General features: G+C 35.7%; 2 protein-coding genes and 2 long non-coding RNA genes across 7 annotated transcripts; 2 read left to right on the top strand and 2 right to left on the bottom strand.

The window, feature by feature from the left end:
• The first annotated feature begins 319 nt into the window (after positions 1-319).
• drn (doctor no) lies at positions 320-17,408 on the top strand. 2 transcript variants are annotated; one of them, XM_064694964.1, is made up of 5 exons: positions 320-478; positions 11,991-12,405; positions 12,476-12,634; positions 15,551-15,743; positions 15,812-17,151. In XM_064694964.1, the coding sequence occupies exons 2-5, from the start codon at positions 12,307-12,309 to the stop codon at positions 15,958-15,960; spliced, it is 600 nt and encodes a 199-aa protein (XP_064551034.1). In that variant the 5' UTR covers positions 320-478; positions 11,991-12,306; the 3' UTR covers positions 15,961-17,151. The 2 variants fall into 2 exon arrangements, with proteins under 2 accessions (XP_064551034.1, XP_064551111.1); XM_064695041.1 differs by lacking the exons at positions 320-478; positions 11,991-12,405; positions 12,476-12,634 and adding an exon at positions 15,070-15,321 and having other exon boundaries at positions 15,812-17,408.
• Positions 8,347-9,490, bottom strand: LOC135437286 (uncharacterized). Its single transcript, XR_010437665.1, has 2 exons — positions 9,333-9,490; positions 8,347-9,240 (listed from the first exon to the last, which is right to left on the bottom strand). It is a non-coding gene; the product is annotated as an uncharacterized LOC135437286 (long non-coding RNA).
• Positions 9,567-10,704, bottom strand: LOC135437353 (uncharacterized). The gene is made up of 3 exons (XR_010437677.1): positions 10,533-10,704; positions 9,952-10,199; positions 9,567-9,875 (listed from the first exon to the last, which is right to left on the bottom strand). It is a non-coding gene; the product is annotated as an uncharacterized LOC135437353 (long non-coding RNA).
• LOC135436760 (uncharacterized) lies at positions 12,641-15,436 on the top strand. Of its 3 annotated transcripts, none has more exons than XR_010437616.1 (2): positions 12,641-12,922; positions 14,365-14,462. XR_010437616.1 is itself a non-coding variant. In XM_064694567.1 (2 exons), exons 1-2 carry the CDS (start codon positions 14,044-14,046, stop codon positions 15,051-15,053), a joined length of 906 nt encoding a protein of 301 aa, XP_064550637.1. In that variant the 5' UTR covers positions 13,960-14,043; the 3' UTR covers positions 15,054-15,436. The 3 variants fall into 3 exon arrangements, 2 of the variants coding, with proteins under 2 accessions (XP_064550637.1, XP_064550568.1); XM_064694567.1 differs by lacking the exon at positions 12,641-12,922 and adding an exon at positions 13,960-14,263 and having other exon boundaries at positions 14,368-15,436; XM_064694498.1 differs by lacking the exon at positions 12,641-12,922 and adding an exon at positions 13,962-14,263 and having other exon boundaries at positions 14,365-15,436.
• Positions 17,409-21,526: the final 4,118 nt, after the last annotated feature.

Here is a 21,526-nt window from a genome sequence, read left to right as displayed (position 1 = left end):
ACAATACAATACACGCGCTGTGTCTCTGCTGCTTCGTCTGCTGGCTAGCTTTGTGTCTGTGTGTGCGTGCGCGCTGTGTTGATTTGGCATAATTTGTAAATAATCTTACAATTTTTGTTACAAATAATCGTCGAGCGCAAATTAAATGCGACTGTTAAATCCGCGCCAGCTTCGCTGCTAACCTCGCCGTCGTGTACGTTGTGTGAAAGAATTTTTAAGTTTATTTCAAATAAAAAGAAAGTTAACCATAATTTGTGATATACATACATATATAATTTGTCTTTGCCCCTGTTTGTGCAATTTCTCATGAAAAGCTTATAATTTATCACAAGTTTTTACAAATACGTATTTGTGAAAAAGGAAAAAAAATCAACCTTCAATCATAAAAATTAATTTCTCACAACTGTGATTCAAACATAACTGGCGTTTTTGTTTAAAATGCTTAGCAATTTGCAATAACTACAAATAGTACAAGAAAGTAAGTGCATTACTTAAGCATTTCTGATGAAAAAATTGTTTAATTTTCGCCTACGTTGTCGTACCACTCACACGCGCTTATTCACCACAATTCACAGCTAAATTTCAACATGAGCGCAGTGCTGAGCTCACCACTGGTCGACCATATTCATGCTCTCTCACTCTCACGCGCGCACACAAGCGTGTCCGTACAATGTGAGATTGTGTTTGCGTGTGTCTTTATATGCAATGTCATAGAACAGACGTTGCCATGTCGCGTAAAACAAAAATAAATCTCAGTTTAAGCGAAGAAAATGAAAGCAAAGACTGTTAAAATAGTAGTAGACAAAATACACAACTGCAATGTATAAATGTACATACATACCGAGTCAACAGAAAACTTTAACCTTCTCATTTTATTAGCACTTAAATATGTGTACGTATGTACTATATGTTTGTACTGAGCTGACAAGTGTGTTTATGTTTTTTTGTAGGAAATTAAAACTCCCTACATTACCACCAGTTTTTCCTTGCGAAATCAAAAAAAAAAAAGAAAAGAATTCTCTCGCTTTTGTCGTTGTCACTAAGGACGTGGCTGAAACACATACTTTACATCAGTGTGACTTAAGGGCCAAGTACATATTTACGCATACAAAGAAGGTTGAAAAATTTCGGTCGATTTAAATTTCACAGTCCCATATTTGCCATTTTTTTTAAATACACATGTTCATACATAAACATGAATGTAAATGCTAGAATGCAGTTCGTGATTAAAAAATTGTGTGCTCTCACTGGATGACTCACCGCACATACATTAATGTACATCCATACATACACACACACATACTAAGGCACTGAGCGAGTCATAGTAAAATAAGTCAGCAGAAATATTTGCTTGGTACGCATTATCTACATGTCTTATCAGCAGAGGCATCACAGGCAATTTTTTTTGTGGACGCACATTTGTTTTCGATGAGGGCACATTTTTCTTGCCATATTCAAATCCAATTTAGACTAATTTGTTTGTGTCTCTGTGTGTGCTCGCTTGTATTTCAACTATTTGCATTCCTCCCATACGTGTGTGTGGGTAGTGATAGACGGTTTTATCGGTTGTAGCTGCAGAGAGTTGAGTGTTTACAGTATTTGTTTTGTGTGAAACTGGATTATTTTTCAAAAAATTGGGAATGTAATAAGAAACTAACAAAATACTCAGGTAGAGTTGAAAATTAATAATCTTGAAATTTTCTGTGTACTAAATTTCGGAAATTTATTGGATTTGTCATTAATATTTTGCCAAACTAACTTTTTAGAGCTGTACCCAATTGTATATGCTTTCGAGTGAATTGGTTCGATTTACTCAAACAGCAATTGGCACGTGTATTGAGTTTGGTTCTTATCGCTAACTGTACATTATCACAATAACGTTTTATACCCCACTTTCACTGTACAGTTGCGAATAAACAAATTGTTGCACGTCGCTGCTCTTATAGTGTTTGTGTATTATCTACAGATATACATATGCATATGTATCCATGCATAAACATGATCAAAGCACCCGCTTGATGTTACAAGAGTTTTAGTAAGGGTGCCCTATTGTCAGATACCCTGCACTCGAGTTTAAGATTATTTTTGACGAAGATATATATTATAATAAATTATATATAATAGGCCGACTTTATTTAAAAGTTGTTTAACTGAAAATCCATAGTATGAAATTGGTGATTTATTTAAAGGGTACTGGTATTATATTTATTTATTTTATAATATGTAAATACCTATATGGTAGTTCCCAGTCTTCAGAGCGTTACATTGAAAAAATCATGGGTTTTGAAAATTCGACCCGCAACTGTGGTAAATTGGCGGAAAAGGGTTATATGTGATGATTGTATTTGTTGTACCGATCGGTCACTTTGAAAGATCATTGTGTAAAATTATTTTATTTCGCGAAATCCATCCCTCTATTATATTATATTATATATATTATATATTATATATATATATATATATATATATATATTAATATATATATATATGTATTACAATGGTTCATTGATCTGCACTCGAAAGTGTTTAGTCCGACGGATCGAACTTTTATGAACTTCAAACGCAATGACTAATTTTCAGCAGAAATTTTTTTTGTTTACCATTTAAAAGTCCATAAACAACACGTGTCATCTGTTAAAAAGTATACATACATATTCTGTTTGCTATAAATTTATGCAAATTAAATATACACATTACACATTAAAATGCCTAAGTATGTGTAAGAACGTGCACGGAACATCTACATATGCGTTATACATTCACAGACACACATGTCTGTGTGTATAGTCATGATGACGACGGCAAAGCGAAGAATAAACTAAAAACAAACAACTCGCCCGTTTCGTTGCCTTCAGCGTCTCCCGTTTACGTATGATTGTACGTCTGTGTATGTGAGCTAATTATTAGTTTTGCTGTTGCTATACCCTGTGCAATTGAAATAAGGTTTTGATAGGCTATAATGAACATTTTCAATCACAAATAGGCGTAACAGCCATAAGATTTTGCGACATTATGAAGAGTATACATATTTAGTATGTGCCCCATCTGTGACTATACTGACTATACTGTGACTATACATATTATTGTACATTTTCAGAGTATTTCCTAGTCGCGCATTCTCTATTTGTTATCGCGATACAGTTTTCCTTCTTATATGCTGCCGTTTCTCTCTGGCGGCTCTCTTGATTTTAAACATACTTACAAACACATACAAAGACCTGATAAGTGCGCGTCACCGTCACCGTCGACTTCAGCGTCAGCTGCTCGGGCTAACTCTTGTCTCCGCCGCCATAGCAACGCGTGGATGGCCACGACCTCATTTTCTGTTGGTTTGTTTTTTTTAGGTCGCGTGCAAATGGGCACCTCGCCGCCACCCTACCGCACTACGCACTGACTGTGATCGTCGTCGTCTGACCTCGCTCCCACTATTACTCTGGCGGGAGCTTTTTTACGCTAAGCGCAAATCAACAATACCCCATGATATAGAAGCTCTTGGTTTTTATCTGTATTTATTTTTTATTTTTTTTGGTCCGTTTGAGCTATTTTTAGTCGTAATCCGCTCTACTTGATCTTGTATAAATACAAGATGTAGGCATATAGCTACATACCATATGTTGTTGTGTTCTGGCTTCTCGTTTAGTTTTCATTTGCTGAGTTATGCAATATATTTATTTATTTTATTCTATTCTATTGGGTCATATGTGCATACATTTGCCTCTATGTATGTTGCGTTCGTGTATTAATGAGCATTATGACTATACCTAGATATTTTTGATCTGTAGAAAAGTTGTTTTAGATTTCGAAATTGTAGTATTATGCCTTAAATCTTTTTTTAAATCCATATTTCTGAAGACACGAAATTTGAAACACATCAAGTTTATTTATTCCCGGTTCCATCTCTCTTGCAACTTATCCATGACAATGGTGGGCAATAACCTTAACACTGGACCCATTCCAATAAATCATACTGTCATATTGTCAATTACATTTTTGAACAAATTAAAATGGAATTAGTTCTTTTATATTTTGGCATTTTAAAAGTTTACTACATAGATTACTACAGATTTCTAAATTTCCCAATTCGTTCAGTATACGTATACTGATGCATATATAAATGTAAATGCCATAGTCATTTTCATTAAAACAACCGACCCATGCACCAGCAGCTTTATTTTTGCGTACCCGTTTTTCAACGCAGTCATAACAGTACTTCTTAGCATATTCACCACATCTGGCTTTTTTGGCTTTGGCAACCGTCAACTCTCCCTTCTACTGTTAGCTAGGGAAGATGAAAATCGAAACTTTTGCCTTTTTGCCTTATTTTTTCTTATCTCGCCTGTCTGCCTTTTGCCTTGATTCTTTGTCGTTTTCGTTTCCCTGGCCAATGCCCCGCCCTAGTCCTCTTTGTCTCCGTGGTCGCGTCTCCCGCTTGCAGTTCATTGGCTTGCATCAAAGCTATGTACACACTTATGCTAACATGTCTACTGATGCATGTATGTAAGTGATGTGTTTAATGAATATCAATAAAATGAACGGTATGCGCTTTGTTGTTAATGGCACACCTCTAACTCCCACAAATTTGACGTCAACATCACTGAGTCAGTCGGCAGCTCTACGCTTTAGCCTTCAGTTGGTGCTGCAAAGGTCAAGCCCCAACGGCAAAGTTCAATAACACAATATGGTAGTCAAAAAAATATTGCTTGTTAAATTCCAAGGCTTCCGCGTTTCGTTGTTGTCTTGTTGTCTGATTTTGTGTTGTGTTCCATTATTGTCGGCTAAGCATCGGTGTCAGTCATTTCTTAAATTATCTCTTCTGACTCAGGTCATTAACCATTTAAACCTCTGAAAAGCCTTAATAGATTTTAACGACCTACAAAAAAAGGATACTAGAGGTATAAAGGAATTGGTAAGGCAATACTTTTTTTGCTAACCATATTGGGATATAAGTAAACCTTCATAAAAAAAATCAAAAATAATGGTTTTTAAAACCTTTTAAATAAAAAGTAAGACTTATTCTATAAATTGCTACTTTTCAATAAAAGTTAAAAATTTGTATATTCCAACAAGTAAGATGCTCTAGTTGGAAGCATCTCGCGATACGAGCTCGTTTGCTTTAGCAGTAATAAAAATAAAATAACAAAAAATATAGTAAACTGATTAAAATAGCAGCACAGAAAACAATACAATCGCAATTGCAATGCTGCTCATAGAATTCAATGAACATGCATATGCATGTGTGTGTGTGCATGCATACAGAAGTTCTTGCAATTTGCGGTAGCTGCCCCAACCACGTGGGCCGCCAAAACACATATTCTCTAATAACTTCTGTGTTTCTTAACCGATCTTGATGAAATTTTCAACGGCAGATCTTATTGTACCATAGAATATTTTTATATTCTCAAAAAGTCAATAGCACTAAAGTTGTGACGTAAATTGGCGGGCAATACAAATTACTTTTTTTTAACTTGATTTATGTGGTGCTGTGGTGGTAGCGGAGGTGGCGATAGATATAAAATGAAAGGTACTTGGTATATATATATACTATTCTTTAAGTTAAAACTCAAGTTTGGTGACTCTAGCTCTCAAAACCCAAGAGATTTGCTCAAAAAACGGGATTTCGAATTTCATTTTTATCGATTATGCGAAACAAATTCGTATTGCGCGGGGACTTGGAGATCCTACGTTTCAAGTCTGTAGCTCTTATGGGGTCGGAGATTCGTCCTTTTGCCTGTTACATACATTGGCACAAATACATTAAACCCCTTTTACCCATTTTAAATGAATTCAGGGTATAAAAAATGCATCTGTATGGCAATTAGTTCCGTTTCACAAATTGCTTATTCTTCTTCTTGCACCCACGAAAATGACGGCAACGCCACACGATCTTCGTGGTGATTGGTTGACAACGTGAACCGTGTACTCGCATCGAACCTTACTCTGACTCACTTGCTGTTGCCTCTGCCTCTCTATTCCAACAGCTACTGTTGTAGTGTTTCTCATATTTTATGTTGCCATGCGATTTCCATAAATCTTCTTCGAGTGTGTGTGTGCGTGTAATTGTAAAGTGAGTCGTCGGCTCCGTCACAGCATGACAACTTGAGAATTTAAAGGTTACACGAGCGAGGGATTTTTCTCAATACACACATGCTCTGACTTTGTAAGTGCACACCTTGCCGTTTATTTTTGCTGTCTGTGTGCATGTGTGTAGCATCGATGAAACAGGAGCGAATCGAGACACAAGCTAAGGAGCACATATGAACGAACGCCTGGCCTAGACAAGCATTCGAACGTTATTATTATTATTATTGTTGTTTATAGCCTATGAATTCTTAATATATTTCTTAAATAAGCATTAGGCAAAACTCTGCTGTCCGATGCGCATTGATAAATAAAGTTTTAGGACTATTAATACCGTAGATATTTTACAAATTTTAACTATTTCTTTTTTTCCCTGTGTATTTATGTGTACACAGTCTGTGTGATTCTTTAGCCCTGACGGCTGCTCGCCACTTTGTTGGTGCTGCTCCCAGCATCTTGTGGCTCATCTTCTGCTCTTTGTTTTGGGTAGCGCCCAATAAAAAGTTCAAGGTAAATTCACTTTAGCTGCATCCTCTCAATTCCTCGTCTGTCATTATTTGCTTTCTCTATCTTGACAGGCGTGCACAGCTCTCCTAATCACTTTTGGGCAGGCAAAAACTGGCATTGCCATTCTCATTCCTTTTCGAAGTAGTAAAATTTTATTAAGTTGAGTTTTTGACCTAAGTATTGTACATTCTACATGCATATAGAATAGAGATTCACCCACACAAACTGGAAATTGTTTGGTTTATGTTGTTCAGGCTTTATTTGTGGGCATCATCTCATAATACTCTGTTTACACATTCATTCAATTTATTTTGTGAATTTTCCATGAATTAAACTTGTACGCATAAAATTCAATAAAAAGATAAAGCATCAAAATTCTAGTCAGGAGTTAGCCAAAAATAAAACTACGCTTTTACAGAATGATAAACTGACAGATCCAGGACCAATCAAGACAGACTTAAATAATTATGCACAAAATCTGGAAGATACTTATCCTTTTGCTTACCAGTCGTAAACCAGGGGTTTTATATACCCTTGCAGAGGATATTATAATTTTGTCTCGAAATGTGTAACGCATAGAAGGAGACATCTTCGACCCAAAAAATTATATATTTTCTTGATCAGTATCAGCAGCCGAGTTGATATAGCCCGTCTGTCTGTATGCAAAGTAGTCTCTCAGTTTAAAAGAGAGGTCGCAAATAATAGCCAACACATATTTTCTTGTTGTTGTCGTGTGACGATATCAATGAAAGCTAAAGCGAGAGAAAGAGGACACGACATAATCCAGTTATGCATGTAGCCAGCTATTTTATATATATTTACATGCATACATATGTATGTTCAAATCTGTAAGAAAGGACCCATTTAATAATTGATAGTTTGTTGTGTATGTGAATTTTTATTAAGTATTAAGCTTAAAAACCAACAATGCATGCAATTTCGTTAGACACACACAAGCACGCCAGTGCATATGTACATGCATATCCACAAAAGACACTGGCAGTTTTTTTCTGTTCAGTGTTCGTGGAAAAACATGTGCGAAAAAAAACACGAAAAGTGACTGCTCGTGCCTGGCAGCAGACCGCTTAGAAACAGAATTTTGTGTGTTTTCTTTCTCCCTGATTCAGTCCGACAAAAGCTGGTTATTTGCAGACAACCCGAAAGTGAGGACCGAAATTTGCGACCTTTGGTTTTAAAGCTATCGTCATGAAACTTCGCAGAAATCCCTCTTTCTCTTGCACACAGCACATATGTAGGAACCACTATATTATATAGCTGCCATAGGAACGATCGGTCGAAAAGTAGGCTCTTGTATGAAAAACTTTGTTGTCTGTAAAGGTCAAGATATCGAGATATCTTGATGTATGAAAAACTTGTTTATTTTTCAAGTTATCTTGACAACTCAGCATTTATAAGTTTCACTATGATCCCTACATTTATGCAAAATCTGGCTTACATCAGATCACTATTTCATATAGCTGCCATAGAAACGATCGGTCAAAAATTAGGTTGTTCTATGAAAAACCTTTTTGTTCTTCAAGATACATATCTTAAACATATTCGCCGTTAACTAGATACGGGCAAAGCATTATGAGCATTATGAAAAGGTTTGGGTGCAAGGGTATTAAATTTTCGGCCTGCCGAAGATAGCCCTTCATTCTCGTTTTAATTGTAATTTGATTTTAAAATACATATATGTACTTTTAAACTTGTTATATAAGGCCTATACATTTTAACACTGAGAAAACACGAAATAACGCATATGTTTAAGTATTTGTTTATTTTATTTTGCCAAGAATGAAATTCATATTTATGATTTGAAGAATTCCAAGTGTGGTACTATAAACCAAAATATTCTAATCCTCAGATTAGAAGATCACCAAGATAGGTGGGGTGGGGTACAGGGGATTTTGAGTCTACATATTCGACTACGCGTTTTTATATGCTTGTTGTAACTTTTCTCTTTTCTCATGACTCTCTACTTTCCGTTCATTTTTATTGCCTTCAAGCCATTTAAATTGCCACTCATACTAAGATGGCAAGCATTATGATTGATTATTTTTGTTTTCAAAAGTGGGACCCCTCATATTTCGTTTGAGGTCTCATTCACCAATTGCAGCCGGAAGAGCGTCGCATTCTTGAGCGCGATTTTTAAATCTCACAAGCAAAGCTCAGATGGCCGCCATGTTGTTTAGTCGCTCTCTCTCTCTCTGCGCCTCGTTGAGCTCTTCAATAATTCTTTATAAATTCAACGTCTGCTGGAGGTGATGTTGCTCCTCTGTGCATTTCATCAGCTTCTTTCTTGGAGTCGACGCTTCTGTATGTTATTGCTGTGGCTTAACTCCCTCATTAATATGGAAATATGACTCAAACGCAGGCCCCATGCGTATGTGTGTGTATATTTGATTTTTCGTGTGTGTAGGTGAGAGTGTTTTAGTATGGCCTACCAGTCTGCCTTTGTTCCTTACCTTTTATGCTCACTCCGTTTTCTTTCCTGTTGTAAATTTCGTGATTTAAATGCAGGTCAACAGCACATTAACCTTTACTTTGTTAGTCTTGTGCGTTCATTACCGTTTTGATATTGCAGTGGAATCTTTTTTAAATTGGCCATTGCAGCGTTGTTGAGTATTTACTTTACTATGTGAAAAAAGGCAGCTTGGTTTTATGGACAGATGTTAAATTTGGGATAATTTGGCTTGAATTTCATTTTTAAATTTCTACATAATAAAAGATACATGTTTACTGACCTTGAAAAGTCCACCCTACAGACAATTGCAACGTTGAACTTTCATGTTGGTTGGAAACTAAGGTACAAGGTTGTACAGAAAAATTTAAAATTTCGGACGCCTAGGAAATGGGCATTAAAATGATTTTCAAAATTCGATAAGTTAATCATGTCTGGGGTATGCTTTTACATATATGTATGTACGTAAATGCGGTGTACAATATGTATATGCACAGATTACTACAGTGCAGGGGTTTATCAAGTCGATTACTCCCGACTCTAGCACTAACTTGTTGCTATCGCAGCGCAGCACACGTTTGCTAATGTTGTTGTTTGTTTTGTACATAGTACTTGGCAATGTTATGTATTTGTTATGCAATTTTCACAAATGCGCATTTGGCATACACTCGCTTTCACATATATGCACATATAAAAATACATTCATACATTTGTTCATGGGTTGCTAAGCAACTCTGGTGTGTTATATTTTAATTTTCCTGTGGGCAACTGTGACGTCACATCAAAGAGAGCGACAGATGTCGTCATCACTTAAAGGCGTTTTACACTGAAAATATAAATTAAGTTACAATTATAATTATATTTATTTTAAATCGATTAGTCTCAATAAAATAAAAATGAACCTTTAATAAGTAGATACATTTTATGCATTCTTCCCCAAAGGGACCACACAAAGCACAAAAAAATCTCAGTGTGTCTTAACCCTTTAATCATAGAGTAATAATATCGTATGATTTTCTTCTTTGATAGGGTGTATACCGTTTATGTCCGCAGTATAAATATGTATATCCCTCAATGATCCCTCAGAAATCCATTTGAATTTTATTTTGCTGTTCATTTAGCAGGCCGTATCTACTGCTGCGTTTTGTGTCTAACGGATGGACATACATGTGTTCATATGTATGTATGCGCAAAAGCTTTCGTTCACTATCAGCTGCTCTCTCTCTCTCTCTTTTGCTTGTTTTTCAACGATTCTTTTTTACGTATTAGGAACGTGTGGCGATTTTAATGTTAGTAGTTGACAATTTGATGACTGGGGTGAGTGCCAAAGAGAAAGAGACAGAGAGAGAGAGAGGGAGAGAGAGAGAGAGAGAGCGAAACGTATCGTTGACAGACAGCTGTTTTGGCTTTCAATTAATCGCAACAGCAGGAAATAAACTACACACATTTGTATATACATTAAAGATTATACACATGTACGTACGAAATCAACAGAACTCGCAGGTCACTTATTGTATTTTTAAATTTGGCCAGTGTCTATGCACTTAAACGTTGGTAGATATACTAATTCTAAAAAATAGATTTACATGTACACCAATATAGTCGTATAGCTAAAAAAAATGCATTATGTAGAAATTAAGTATATATAATATTAGTATAACTTTATTTTAAAATTTTTGGGAAGACAGTAGAAAAAATAATATAATAATTTATTTGACCGCTTGCATACGGAGATGTTGATCTCCAAACAAAAATACATATACAAATACATTAATACATTAATACATAAATACATACACATACATACTTATTTATACAAATGCAGTACGCGCAACAACAGAGGCCACTTTTAACAGTGACTGCAATGCTTTGGCCCTGCTCTTATTTGACAGAATGTTATACGTAAGCGCTAGTTTGTACTTGCGTACATATCTGTGTGCTCGCGTGTGTGTAGGTCTCTGATCTGCTATATCAAGACCTTTTTAGTTTTTAATCTAATTATTATTAATTATTTTTCATATAACATATATATTATTGCGAACGATTTATTTATTATCATATTAAGCGTTTTTGTCATCACCAAACACAACTGGTAAAGGTAATGCAACTCTTAAATGTTTTGAAATATATGTTTAAATAAATTAAGACTTGAGGATGTTTAATTTGTCAGATTTGTTACCGATTTTATTACACGTGTTATTAGTTACACTTGTTTAGCTGCAACCAGGTTATTAGCTGTAAAGTTCCTCTAGCGATTGGCTGAATATGAATATGTAAACTGTAGTTATGTGCAAGAATCGATATAAAATAACACAATATCGATAGCTTGAAATGTCGATACACAGTCGATATTTTGCTTTGCAGCAGGCTCTATCTGTCTGTGTTAGTAAAATTATAAATAAAACTTGTTTAATTTGCTGTCTATCTATCGAGTCGTATCTTTTGCCTCCTTCTCTCTCGCTATGTCTCTCTTTCTGTCTCACTCTCGCCCGCTGAAGTGACGGATAAAACTGGTTTGATCTTAGCTTATGTATTTCTCTGCTTTTTTGTGGCATGCATGTGTACTTGTATGAATTTATTTATGAATGTGTGAGTTTATATGTTGACAGCCTTGAAGAGAAACTAAAAAACCAGATGTAATTTTGTTTGTTTATGGCACAACTCAATCGTAACTTTTGTGCTCTCTTACTCTTACTCGCTCCGAAAGGCGTATTTTGTGAGACACTTTGTTGCATCGTTTGAAAATAAGAGTGCTCGCATTTACTGCAAACAAATTTAAGGCTCGTCGAATTTCTTAAGACATATCATTCATTTTACCCATAAGCCAAAAAAATCTATAAATACTATTGCTGAGCTGCATTTTCCAGGCGTTTTCAGTATTTTTTTTGGTAAATTTTTCTCCACGCTGCTTAGTTACATTTCTATTGCATTTGATTTGCAGGTTAACGATTGGATTAAGAACTCTGTTTGCTCCGCGTATGTCACGAAACAAGCTAATTATTTGGACGGAAAATAGTTAAGCAAACAGTAATACGAACTGATTATACATAATAATATATATAAAGAGACGAAAGGAGAGGAGTCGAAGTTGCTGACGCCGCAGCTGCAACTGGAAATAACCGCAACATATTTCGCTGGGCGAAAGTCAGCAACAACAAAAGAGAGTAGACGATACCATTGTCGATCCATCGTTGTCCAATCAACGTTTTAATTAACGCACACATACACACACTCTACATAAAGTTGGTCCAGCCAGCATGGAACGTGAATCGAATCCAATGCAACCCATGTGCCGCTCTGGATGCGGGTTCTATGGAAATCCAGCCACAGATGGTCTGTGTTCGGTTTGTTACAAGGTAAGTATATTAACCACCTCACATTTAATATGAACCATGAATCAAGATCCAAATTTATTTCCTTCTGCAGGACTCGCTTAGAAAAAAGCAACAGCCACCTGTAAGCAGCACACCTGCCTCAGTTCCAAGCCCACAACCTAGCCCCACATTCAGTCCGGCCATTGCAACAACCAACACCGCACAGCCCACGGTACAGAGCTTACAGCAGTCACACAGTGATGTAAAAGAGGTGAGTGAAAGGTTTGTTCAAGCCATCGATGTGGGATTTCTTGTTCCAACTCTTTTAGTAGGCCAAGCAGTTTGTGGATGCCTCTGATATCTTTGTATTTTTCATCAGTCAGTCACAAATTTTTTTTTGTTTTTCGGATATAAATTTAGTCTTCTTATAAGTGAAATAGTCTAAACAACTTGTATGTGTAAAATATAGAAAAAGTTAATTGTAACAGTGCATCGTGTGTGTTGGCTGTGCTGGCTGTGCTGGCCACGTGTCGCTGCAGTCTACGGTGGAGTTGACAAGGTAATCCAAACAGAGATCCATGTCTCTCTCACATTGCTGTTCCTTAGGAACACCGCCATCTGATTAATTTAACAACAGGACTAATTGGCCTTTAGTGGTGGTGTTGTTCCTCAGTAGTGAATCAAAATTTTGAATAATTAGCAAGTATTATAATTTAAATGTCAGTTGAATGGATTCTACATTCTACATTATTTTTCTTTAACAGATTTGTAGATACCATTTTGTTAAATGTTTCAAGTAAAGATCGGATCTGCCAAAAGCATAGTTTTACCACAATAGAAAACACATTCGAGACATGTAAAGTGGCAGAAAATAGGAGTGTCTTTCGTTTGTTAAAAGCGGCCGAGTTAGTTAAATGCAACCTTTGCTTATAAATTCTGAATTGGTATTGTTTAAACCTAAATTTAATATGGTCGTAATATCTCTTAACGGCCGTCCAGTTTAAACTTTAGAAAGATGGCTTAAATTTTATATTTCATGTTGTTGTGGTAATCAATTAATCTATTCAATTAAGTTGCTTAGACTTTGTCCATGGCGCATCTTCTAGTGAAAATGTGAATATTTCTATTTTAATACTCCCTTTCCTTCTATACTCCTTTATTTCCTCTTGTAAATAATAGGTGTGTGCATTATTGTTTTTTAGGAAGCTAGGGTCTTATATATTTCCTTATTGTTCTTCAAATATTAAGCTATTTTTCAACTTTATCAGATCGTTATAAATGATGCTTAATACGCTGAGTTTGGCAGTCTACTAGCCGTTCGGATTCTGATAGATGATGTAGACTGGGGAGAGCTAATAGTTTGCTTTGGTTCTATTTTTATTTTTATAATTGAAGTTTTGTTCTCCCAAAATTGTATTTAGAGTAGTGAGCAAGAGGAACGGGCACAAGGACTGGTTTTCTACTACTACTATAATAACTGTAGACCAAATATTTACCTCTGTGATGGAAATGAATACTAAGAGTTTGTGATAAAATATAATATGTATAAAAGTGCCTTGACCTTAAAATCAGGGACATGGGAATAATGTGAAATTTGTCAGTCATATTCGAAACAGAATCTAGTGAAACAACATTTGGCTATCTTTCAAAATTTTCCTGGAAAATTCCAAATTCGAAGGAATGCGCAATTTAAGCGGTTCCCTCAAGGCATCAGGGCGTAATTGTGCAACTACTTCAGCAGCTGTTAGAATGGAGGTCAGCTCGTGCTCTATGCCGTCGACAGCGCATCGCCCAAGGCGTAAGAAGCATTCCCGAATAGCGCGTGTCTCGGCTGGAGCATTGGCCCCTGCCATCAATTTGCCTTTACCAGTGAGACCAGGAGGCACACTTTCGGCTAAGGGTACACGTTGCTGTTTTTATCTCTTAGGCGTTGCGCAGTCGCACTAATCTTGTTTCCCTACTTGCTTCCTTCCCCTCCTGCGCGTCAATACGCTTCCTTAGCAGACGGAGGATTCCGCAAAGGAGACAACGGTATCGCCTCTAGCTCTGGTGTCAAGTCAGCTCGTATTCCGCCGTCTCCGAACTTAGCAGAGAGTCAAGTTAAAAAGAGTTCACTGTCACGTAAAAGCGCCGGTGCAACTGTGACTTCGAACTCAAAGGGTGGCAGAGCCGAGGCTAGCGGTTCCCGTAAGGTTAAGTTCTCGGCTAACGTGCACACGTTTCCGTCCAACACCAGTAACAAAAAGGCGCGCATCGGCGAGCTACAGCTTAAAAAGCGAATCAAGAAGCTTAAGCGTAACCATCCGAGATCGGCGGTCGGCGACAAGAGTGTCGCCAACAAGATTGATTTGTCCATAACACAGCAGCCCAACACTGTCCTTGGCAAGGACGTTCAGCATTACGGCACAATCATAGACGTGGAACCCGTTGCATTGGCACGCGGGCGCAAGTCAACTTGCGAAGCTCCTAAAGCGCCAGTAGCTGGCACGTTCCGCAAGCCTAAGCAGCTGCTCAACAAGAAGGTTAAGAAACCGCGCATCAAGGCTGGAGCAAGCAATCGTCAACCGATAGTAGTAAACAGTAGACCGGCTCCTCGTTTGGCCTACTCTGTACAGCCTGACGTAAAACGCGATACGTTCCTCCCTGTAAGCAGAGGCAAAAATAAGCCAGTGCCCGGGCGCGTACTCTAGCTGCGCACTATACGCCATGGAACAGTCTAACGGCGATAAATCCGAGAAGCCGAGGCAGATGTCTGAGCAGAAGCTAGAGCATAAGTCTGAGCCGCAGACAGAGCAACAGCCGCAGCAGCAGCCACAACAGTCGCAGCAGCAGCACAGCAAGCGCCGCATAAGCGACTCGAGTCTCATCGACGAATGTCCAATTAGTAGCGATCTGGTCCAGCATAGAAAACTTTTGGAGGCAGCAGACTCCTCAGCTGATGCAGTTGCTAAGAAGCGGGTAAACACGCAGAACCAACCACACACAATGCTAACGCTTAGTGAGGAATTTTCTTGTTTTATGGGATGGGGTCAGAATCAACTTCACTTTGCAAAATAAAACGTAAAAATAATAATGGAATACTTTTAAATTGCAGTTGGAACAGATTGTAGACATGTTGTTGTTGTTGTGTGTTGATTGACATTTGACTCACATTTATAAATTTTTCTAATCTCTTGCGATTGTCTAGAAAATCACAGAGGAAGCCGCCGTAGCTGCCAAATCGAATAGCGAAGCCATAATATCGGTGTCAGGTCCAAATACTTCCACACAAGCAGCTGCCTCCGCCTGTGAGCAGGATGACAAGGACAAGGAAGATGACAAGGACGCCAAGAAAATGAAGAACCGATGTGGCGAATGCCGCAAGAAGGTTGGCCTGACTGGTAAGATTTGATATAAATGCGTTTGTTTTATTGATTTTAATAGCCGTTTCACCATGGGCTTATTTCAGGTTTCCAGTGTCGCTGTGGCGGCTTATACTGTGCCGTGCATCGTTATTCCGATAAACACAACTGCACATTCGACTACAGAGAGCATGGCGCCCAGGAGATTCGACGCAATAATCCGGTTGTGGTTGGCGAGAAAATTCAAAAGATTTGAATTGCGAGAGATTGTGCCAGTAACAGTAGCCGTAGAATAATAACAACTACATATTATGATAGTATATATATACACACGCTACGCACCAACAAATCAATATAAACAACAACAAAAAAAACTCCCAAGCATAAGAAAACACAGCAACACGTATACATACACACAAACACACGCACACACAAACACAAACACACACCCACACACACACCCACACACACACCCACACACACACCCACACACACACCCACACACACACCCACACACACACCCACACACACACCCACACACACACCCACACACACACCACACACACACACACACACACACACCCACACACCCACACACACACAAACACACACAAACACACACAAACACACACAAACACACACAAACACACACAAACACACACAAACACACACACACACACACACTCACACAAACCCACACAAACCCACACACACTCACACACACTCACACACACTCACACACACTCACACAAACACACATAAACAAACACACAAACAAACACACACACACATTACAAACACACACATTACAAGCACACACATACACATACATATATGTTTATATACGCATATATGTATATAGATATATATGTATATATAAATACTATAAATAATTGTAATTGTAATTTAATTATAATGTTAACAATAACAAGAAACAATAGTACAGAAACGTTAACCAAATACCACGCAAACAACACCTACAACGGCAACTGCAACAATAGCTGCTAGGAATAACATCTATAAATTCATCGCAGTTGCAGCAACGACGAAAGTAGGAGCAGCAGCAGTAACAACCACTATCATGACACCTACAGCATCATTCTAACTTGAACCAGACGCGTATGAGCGCGTTAGCAAGTACAACAAGCACCAATCGCCGCTAACTGCTGTGACCTATGACCTGTAACCTGTAACTCAACGATTGGTAGACCATCTAGATGTTATTCCGAATGCAAGTTTCACATTTTTTTGTATTCGATGCTTCGTCAACAACACAACACATACGATTTTCAACAAAAACAAGAAAACACGCATTTGCAATTTGTTACCAATTACACAAAAGAAGATAAATTTTATGTAGACAACGTGTGTAACTTGTGTTTGTAATGTGTTGCATATATGAAAAGCAAACTAAAAAAGGCAAAATACAAAAGCAAGCAAACAAAAACCACTAAATCTAAATTTAAACCCAACAGCAACAGTAGCAACAACAAACCGCTTAGAAAACTATTTCATAATTTTTAATTATCGATTGATTATGTATGTATATGTATTAAAACTAAAACCCAAACAAAAAACACAAACAAAACATGAAACGCAAAAAGGCAAAACAAAAAAATGTATAAAAATTCCTTTGGACAAATATTGAAAAAGCAAAAAAAAACTGAAAGAAAGATATATATATATATATATATATATATATAGTGAGAGCGCAAAGGAGTGATTTAGATGGAGAAAGCAGCGTATTAATACTAAACATATAAAATTCATTATGTAATTAACTATCTAAACAAAGAAGGCGAATGCAGTGCAAGTTACGCGTTTTTCATTTTATATTTTTATTTTGGTCCCAAAACTAAAAGCGAAATATTTTATGTATATTCAATCGATTTGATTTTTGATGAACACATATATATATAGATGTAAATAACGTCATATGCGAACATACAAGATTCTTTTGGGTATATGCACATTTTAAACATAATTACGTTGCAAAACATAAAAGCCTGCAAACGTTATAATATATATGGTTTGTCGCTAGGTTCTTATTGCTTTAAGCGTTATTTAGTTTTCTTCGTTTATGTTAAAAAGAAATTAACGGGCATACATAAAAGTTATTTTAATTTTGCTTTCTTCCTTTTAGTAATTAAAGATTTATCAAAACCAATTACAATAATACATATGTAGATATAAATTTTGTTGTTAGCATTAGCCATTATTCAAGCAAAATGCAAAACAAAAGAAAAAACAAAAAAAAAAATCAAATAAAAACAAACGAGGTAAATGCAATAAATTTTAATTTAAAACTTAAAAAAAACCCCAATTAACGCAGAACCGTTTTAGCACAGCTATTTGAGGAATTAAGCAAAAACAACAATCAGAAATAGCCTACTTACGAAAGCATCAACCAATGCCTCAGGACAGAGGGTATACAAGCTCGGGGCAAGGTGAATGCTTTTATATGGGGGCAATATTATATGGCTGGATTAATGCGTTTACTATATTGGTTTCTAGATCTTGTTTTTGGGGTAGTCAAGTAGTCAATCTACTAAGCTCTGATTTAAGCGATATGTTTTTTGCGCCTTCTTGTGGATAGACAACTTCAACAGACCGGGTAAAGACAAACAACTTGAACTTGAATAGAAAGCACAACCATATACAATAAATTAAGTTTCAATAAAAAAGTCAAAACATAAAACTGTACAAAACCAGCAACTTAATCATAATTTTAACTAAACAAAAATCTATTGTAAATTTGAAAGAGAAACTAGGAACTGCTATTAAAACAAAATAAAATATAGACAACCAACAAGAACAGCAAAATTGTCATTTTAATTTAATTCAAGTTTATTAGTTGTTAAAATTTAACTTGTCTAAAACTGGCTGAAAAACAATATACCATGCTACACGAACGTATGTTATAATTCAATAATCACTTTAAAATTAATTAGTAAAATTGTATGCATTAAAAAGTAAACTTATTCAAATATACACACACAAGAAAAAAATAAAATCTAAATACCAGAATAATGCTGGGATCCCGCATCCAAATGAATCTGGGTCTGTATAGATCAGTAAAAGCTATTGGGGCTGTTAGGGGTCCAGGTTTCTGGACAACTTATAAACACGTGGGCGTAAAGAAAACACAAATTTTAACGAGTTCGAAATTAGTTTTTCTTTGTTTTTAATTAGATATAGTTTATGAAATTATATTTTGAAACGCTTCAGTGTGTTTTAGTTCAAATTGTGTTTATGCTAATAAAAAAAAAGTGAAAAGGCAAATAATTACTAATTAACTAAACTTATTATGTAAATACATATATGCATACATACTTTTATCGTATTGTAAGCGCCATTAATTTTAGTTTAAAATTTGTATTCTATTTGCTGTTCTTTTGTTTTTAATTGGAGTTTTGTCGTTTTCGCTGGACGCACTTCTTAGTCACTCTTGTGCTTATAAACTTAAGGACACTTAAAAATACATATATATATACCAATTAAATTTTGCGAATACATTTATTTAATCACCTCTACCAAGATCGTTTTTTGTTCATATTATGGACTATTGATTTTGGGCTTAAAACTTTTGTTGGCTGACTCAAGAAAAATATGTAGTTGTAAGAACGTATAAAAGAGTACATACATGGATAATGATACCAAGCACGAAAATTTATTATAAATGATATAAATTTATATTATCTATATAATATAAATCTATAATATACTAATGTATAATTGTAATTAAAAACGTAAAACTACTGCAACAAATGAAAACACGTGAACATATATTTAATGACTAAATGGTAAAGCTAGTTTGAATCTAAATAGAAATATATAGTACATATGGAAGCAGAGATATGGAAGAGCATATAAGAGCAAGAACTATTTTAATTAACATAAACAAAGCATAACAAATACAATAACAATATGACACTTTAAGAGTGCAGAGAAATAAAACAAAAATTTATAATGAAGAAAAGAAAACACCTCAAGAAACACAAAGTAAGGAATAATTTCAAATTTATACACACCTAAATATTTTAAAATGTTGAATAAAAGGCGATTCTATAATTTTGAAAAACATCTGTTACTTTTTTATTTAGTTTTATTTCAATTTGCCCAATCAATGTAGTCCCCGCCCAGGTGCTAAATAGACTAGACTAGACTAGACTGCAGGGAATTTCTTATGACCGATTGACAATTGGCATTGGGGTAAGATTTCTTTAACAATTTGCATATTAAGGCAATAGCATTATATTTATTAACCTAAATAAAGTCACAGAAAGTGTTCAATAAGTCAACAGGTTAGCAGTGAATCAAGTTTCCTCGAGTTTTATTATAAATTAGTTTGCATACAATATTTATGAAAAACAACAACACCAAACAATTCAAGGAGTAAACTTTAATAGCTTACACATTTCAAAGAAATATATATTTTAAATAAATTTAAATATCAACATTATAAGCTTTACCAGCGGAAGAAAATAAGTATTTGAAAGGCTAACATTGGCGTGGGAATTATCAAAAATAACTGAGGGAAAAGTAAATAAAAATGCTAAGCTTTAAGGTAAATCTAAAATGAAATATCTATACAAAATATATGAAAAGAAAAAAATTAATAATTTATAATAAAGAGAACACAACGGAACGGAAGCAGCATTGATATGAAGATAATATACATACGACTTAAGTATAAATGCATATATATATATACATATAGTATATAGTATATATAGACTATATGAATATCTGATAAATGAGAAATGGCAAAAACTGATATAATTATACCTAAGTAACATAAAGTAAAACAAAATATAAAGAGAAAGAAATGAAACTAATAAAGAGAATTATTCTGAAAAATCCAAACTACTGAAAAATATTTGAAATTTTATAAAAAAAAAAATTATGCCCGCGACTTCTTCTAGGTACCGCATTTAAGTGACCAACCTAATCTAGACAAGAAAACTTTTCATCTGTTTATATAAATTTGTTTTGATTGTAAAAATAATGAATACTACCTTTGTATAGTGGCATTAATCAAATCCGTCTAACACCATCCAGACTTAGATATTCTAAAACGAATCAGTTAATGCTGAGTGGTGTTCTTTGAGGGTCAGCAGATTGTGGAGCTCTTTCTGAGTTGAATGTCCAGCGGGAAAGATTTTCAATCTTGCGATAATAAATCCTGTTAAAGAGTTGTCTGTTTCGGCTACACCTCTCCATTTTAATCATATCTTGCTGGAATTCACGGCCCATTGTGGCTGGTGTAACTTGCATAACTTGAAACATTAAAATTGAAGTTTATATCTGTCTCTTCAGTAAGATTTAGTTTGATTATAGTAAAAACGAAGATTCCGCTTAAATATTGGCTGCCCAAGAAACCCTGTTTTAAAATGCCGTTTTTACAAATACAGAAGTTAAAAGCCGGCCTCAAAATCTGCCAACTTGTCAATTGCAGATATCAGTCTGACCTCTTCTTCCGACACAATGATGTGCCATTAAAACTTTGCCTTTGTAGCAATTTTTTTCTCAACTGATTGATATTTTCGCATTAGGATGAGGTCAATGCTTGTTTTATGAAGGACGTCCTGCTTCCAGCCAAGTCTTCAACTATATGCTTCGCCTTTGACACTATTTTTTCAGTTAACTCACATGATGTTCAAGCCTACGATGTCGGTTATATTCCACACAAGAACCTTTTATTATATTTTATTATATACAATATATTTGAGAGGCTTTCCTGTGGGTTTTTATACCATGAACTCATTAAAATGGTTTAAAAGGGTATAATGGTTTTAAGCAAATTTATGTAACAGGCAGAA

This window comes from Drosophila montana, unplaced genomic scaffold (assembly GCF_035044405.1).
Source record: "Drosophila montana isolate Dmon_TW-CO22-7 unplaced genomic scaffold, ASM3504440v1 contig_1083_1, whole genome shotgun sequence".
Classification (NCBI taxonomy): domain Eukaryota; kingdom Metazoa; phylum Arthropoda; class Insecta; order Diptera; family Drosophilidae; genus Drosophila; species Drosophila montana.
This window is presented reverse-complemented; position numbering and strand designations above follow the sequence as displayed.

Coding starts and splice junctions, on each gene's coding strand:
- drn (XM_064694964.1), top strand. CDS start 12,307: ATGGAACGTGAATCGAATCCAATGCAACCCATGTGCCGCTCTGGATGC. Junction 12,635..15,550: donor CACACAGTGATGTAAAAGAG/GTGAGTGAAAGG, acceptor GCGATTGTCTAG/AAAATCACAGAGGAAGCCGC. Junction 15,744..15,811: donor CAAGAAGGTTGGCCTGACTG/GTAAGATTTGAT, acceptor GGCTTATTTCAG/GTTTCCAGTGTCGCTGTGGC.
- LOC135436760 (XM_064694498.1), top strand. CDS start 14,044: ATGCGCAATTTAAGCGGTTCCCTCAAGGCATCAGGGCGTAATTGTGCA. Junction 14,264..14,364: donor AGGCACACTTTCGGCTAAGG/GTACACGTTGCT, acceptor ACGCTTCCTTAG/CAGACGGAGGATTCCGCAAA.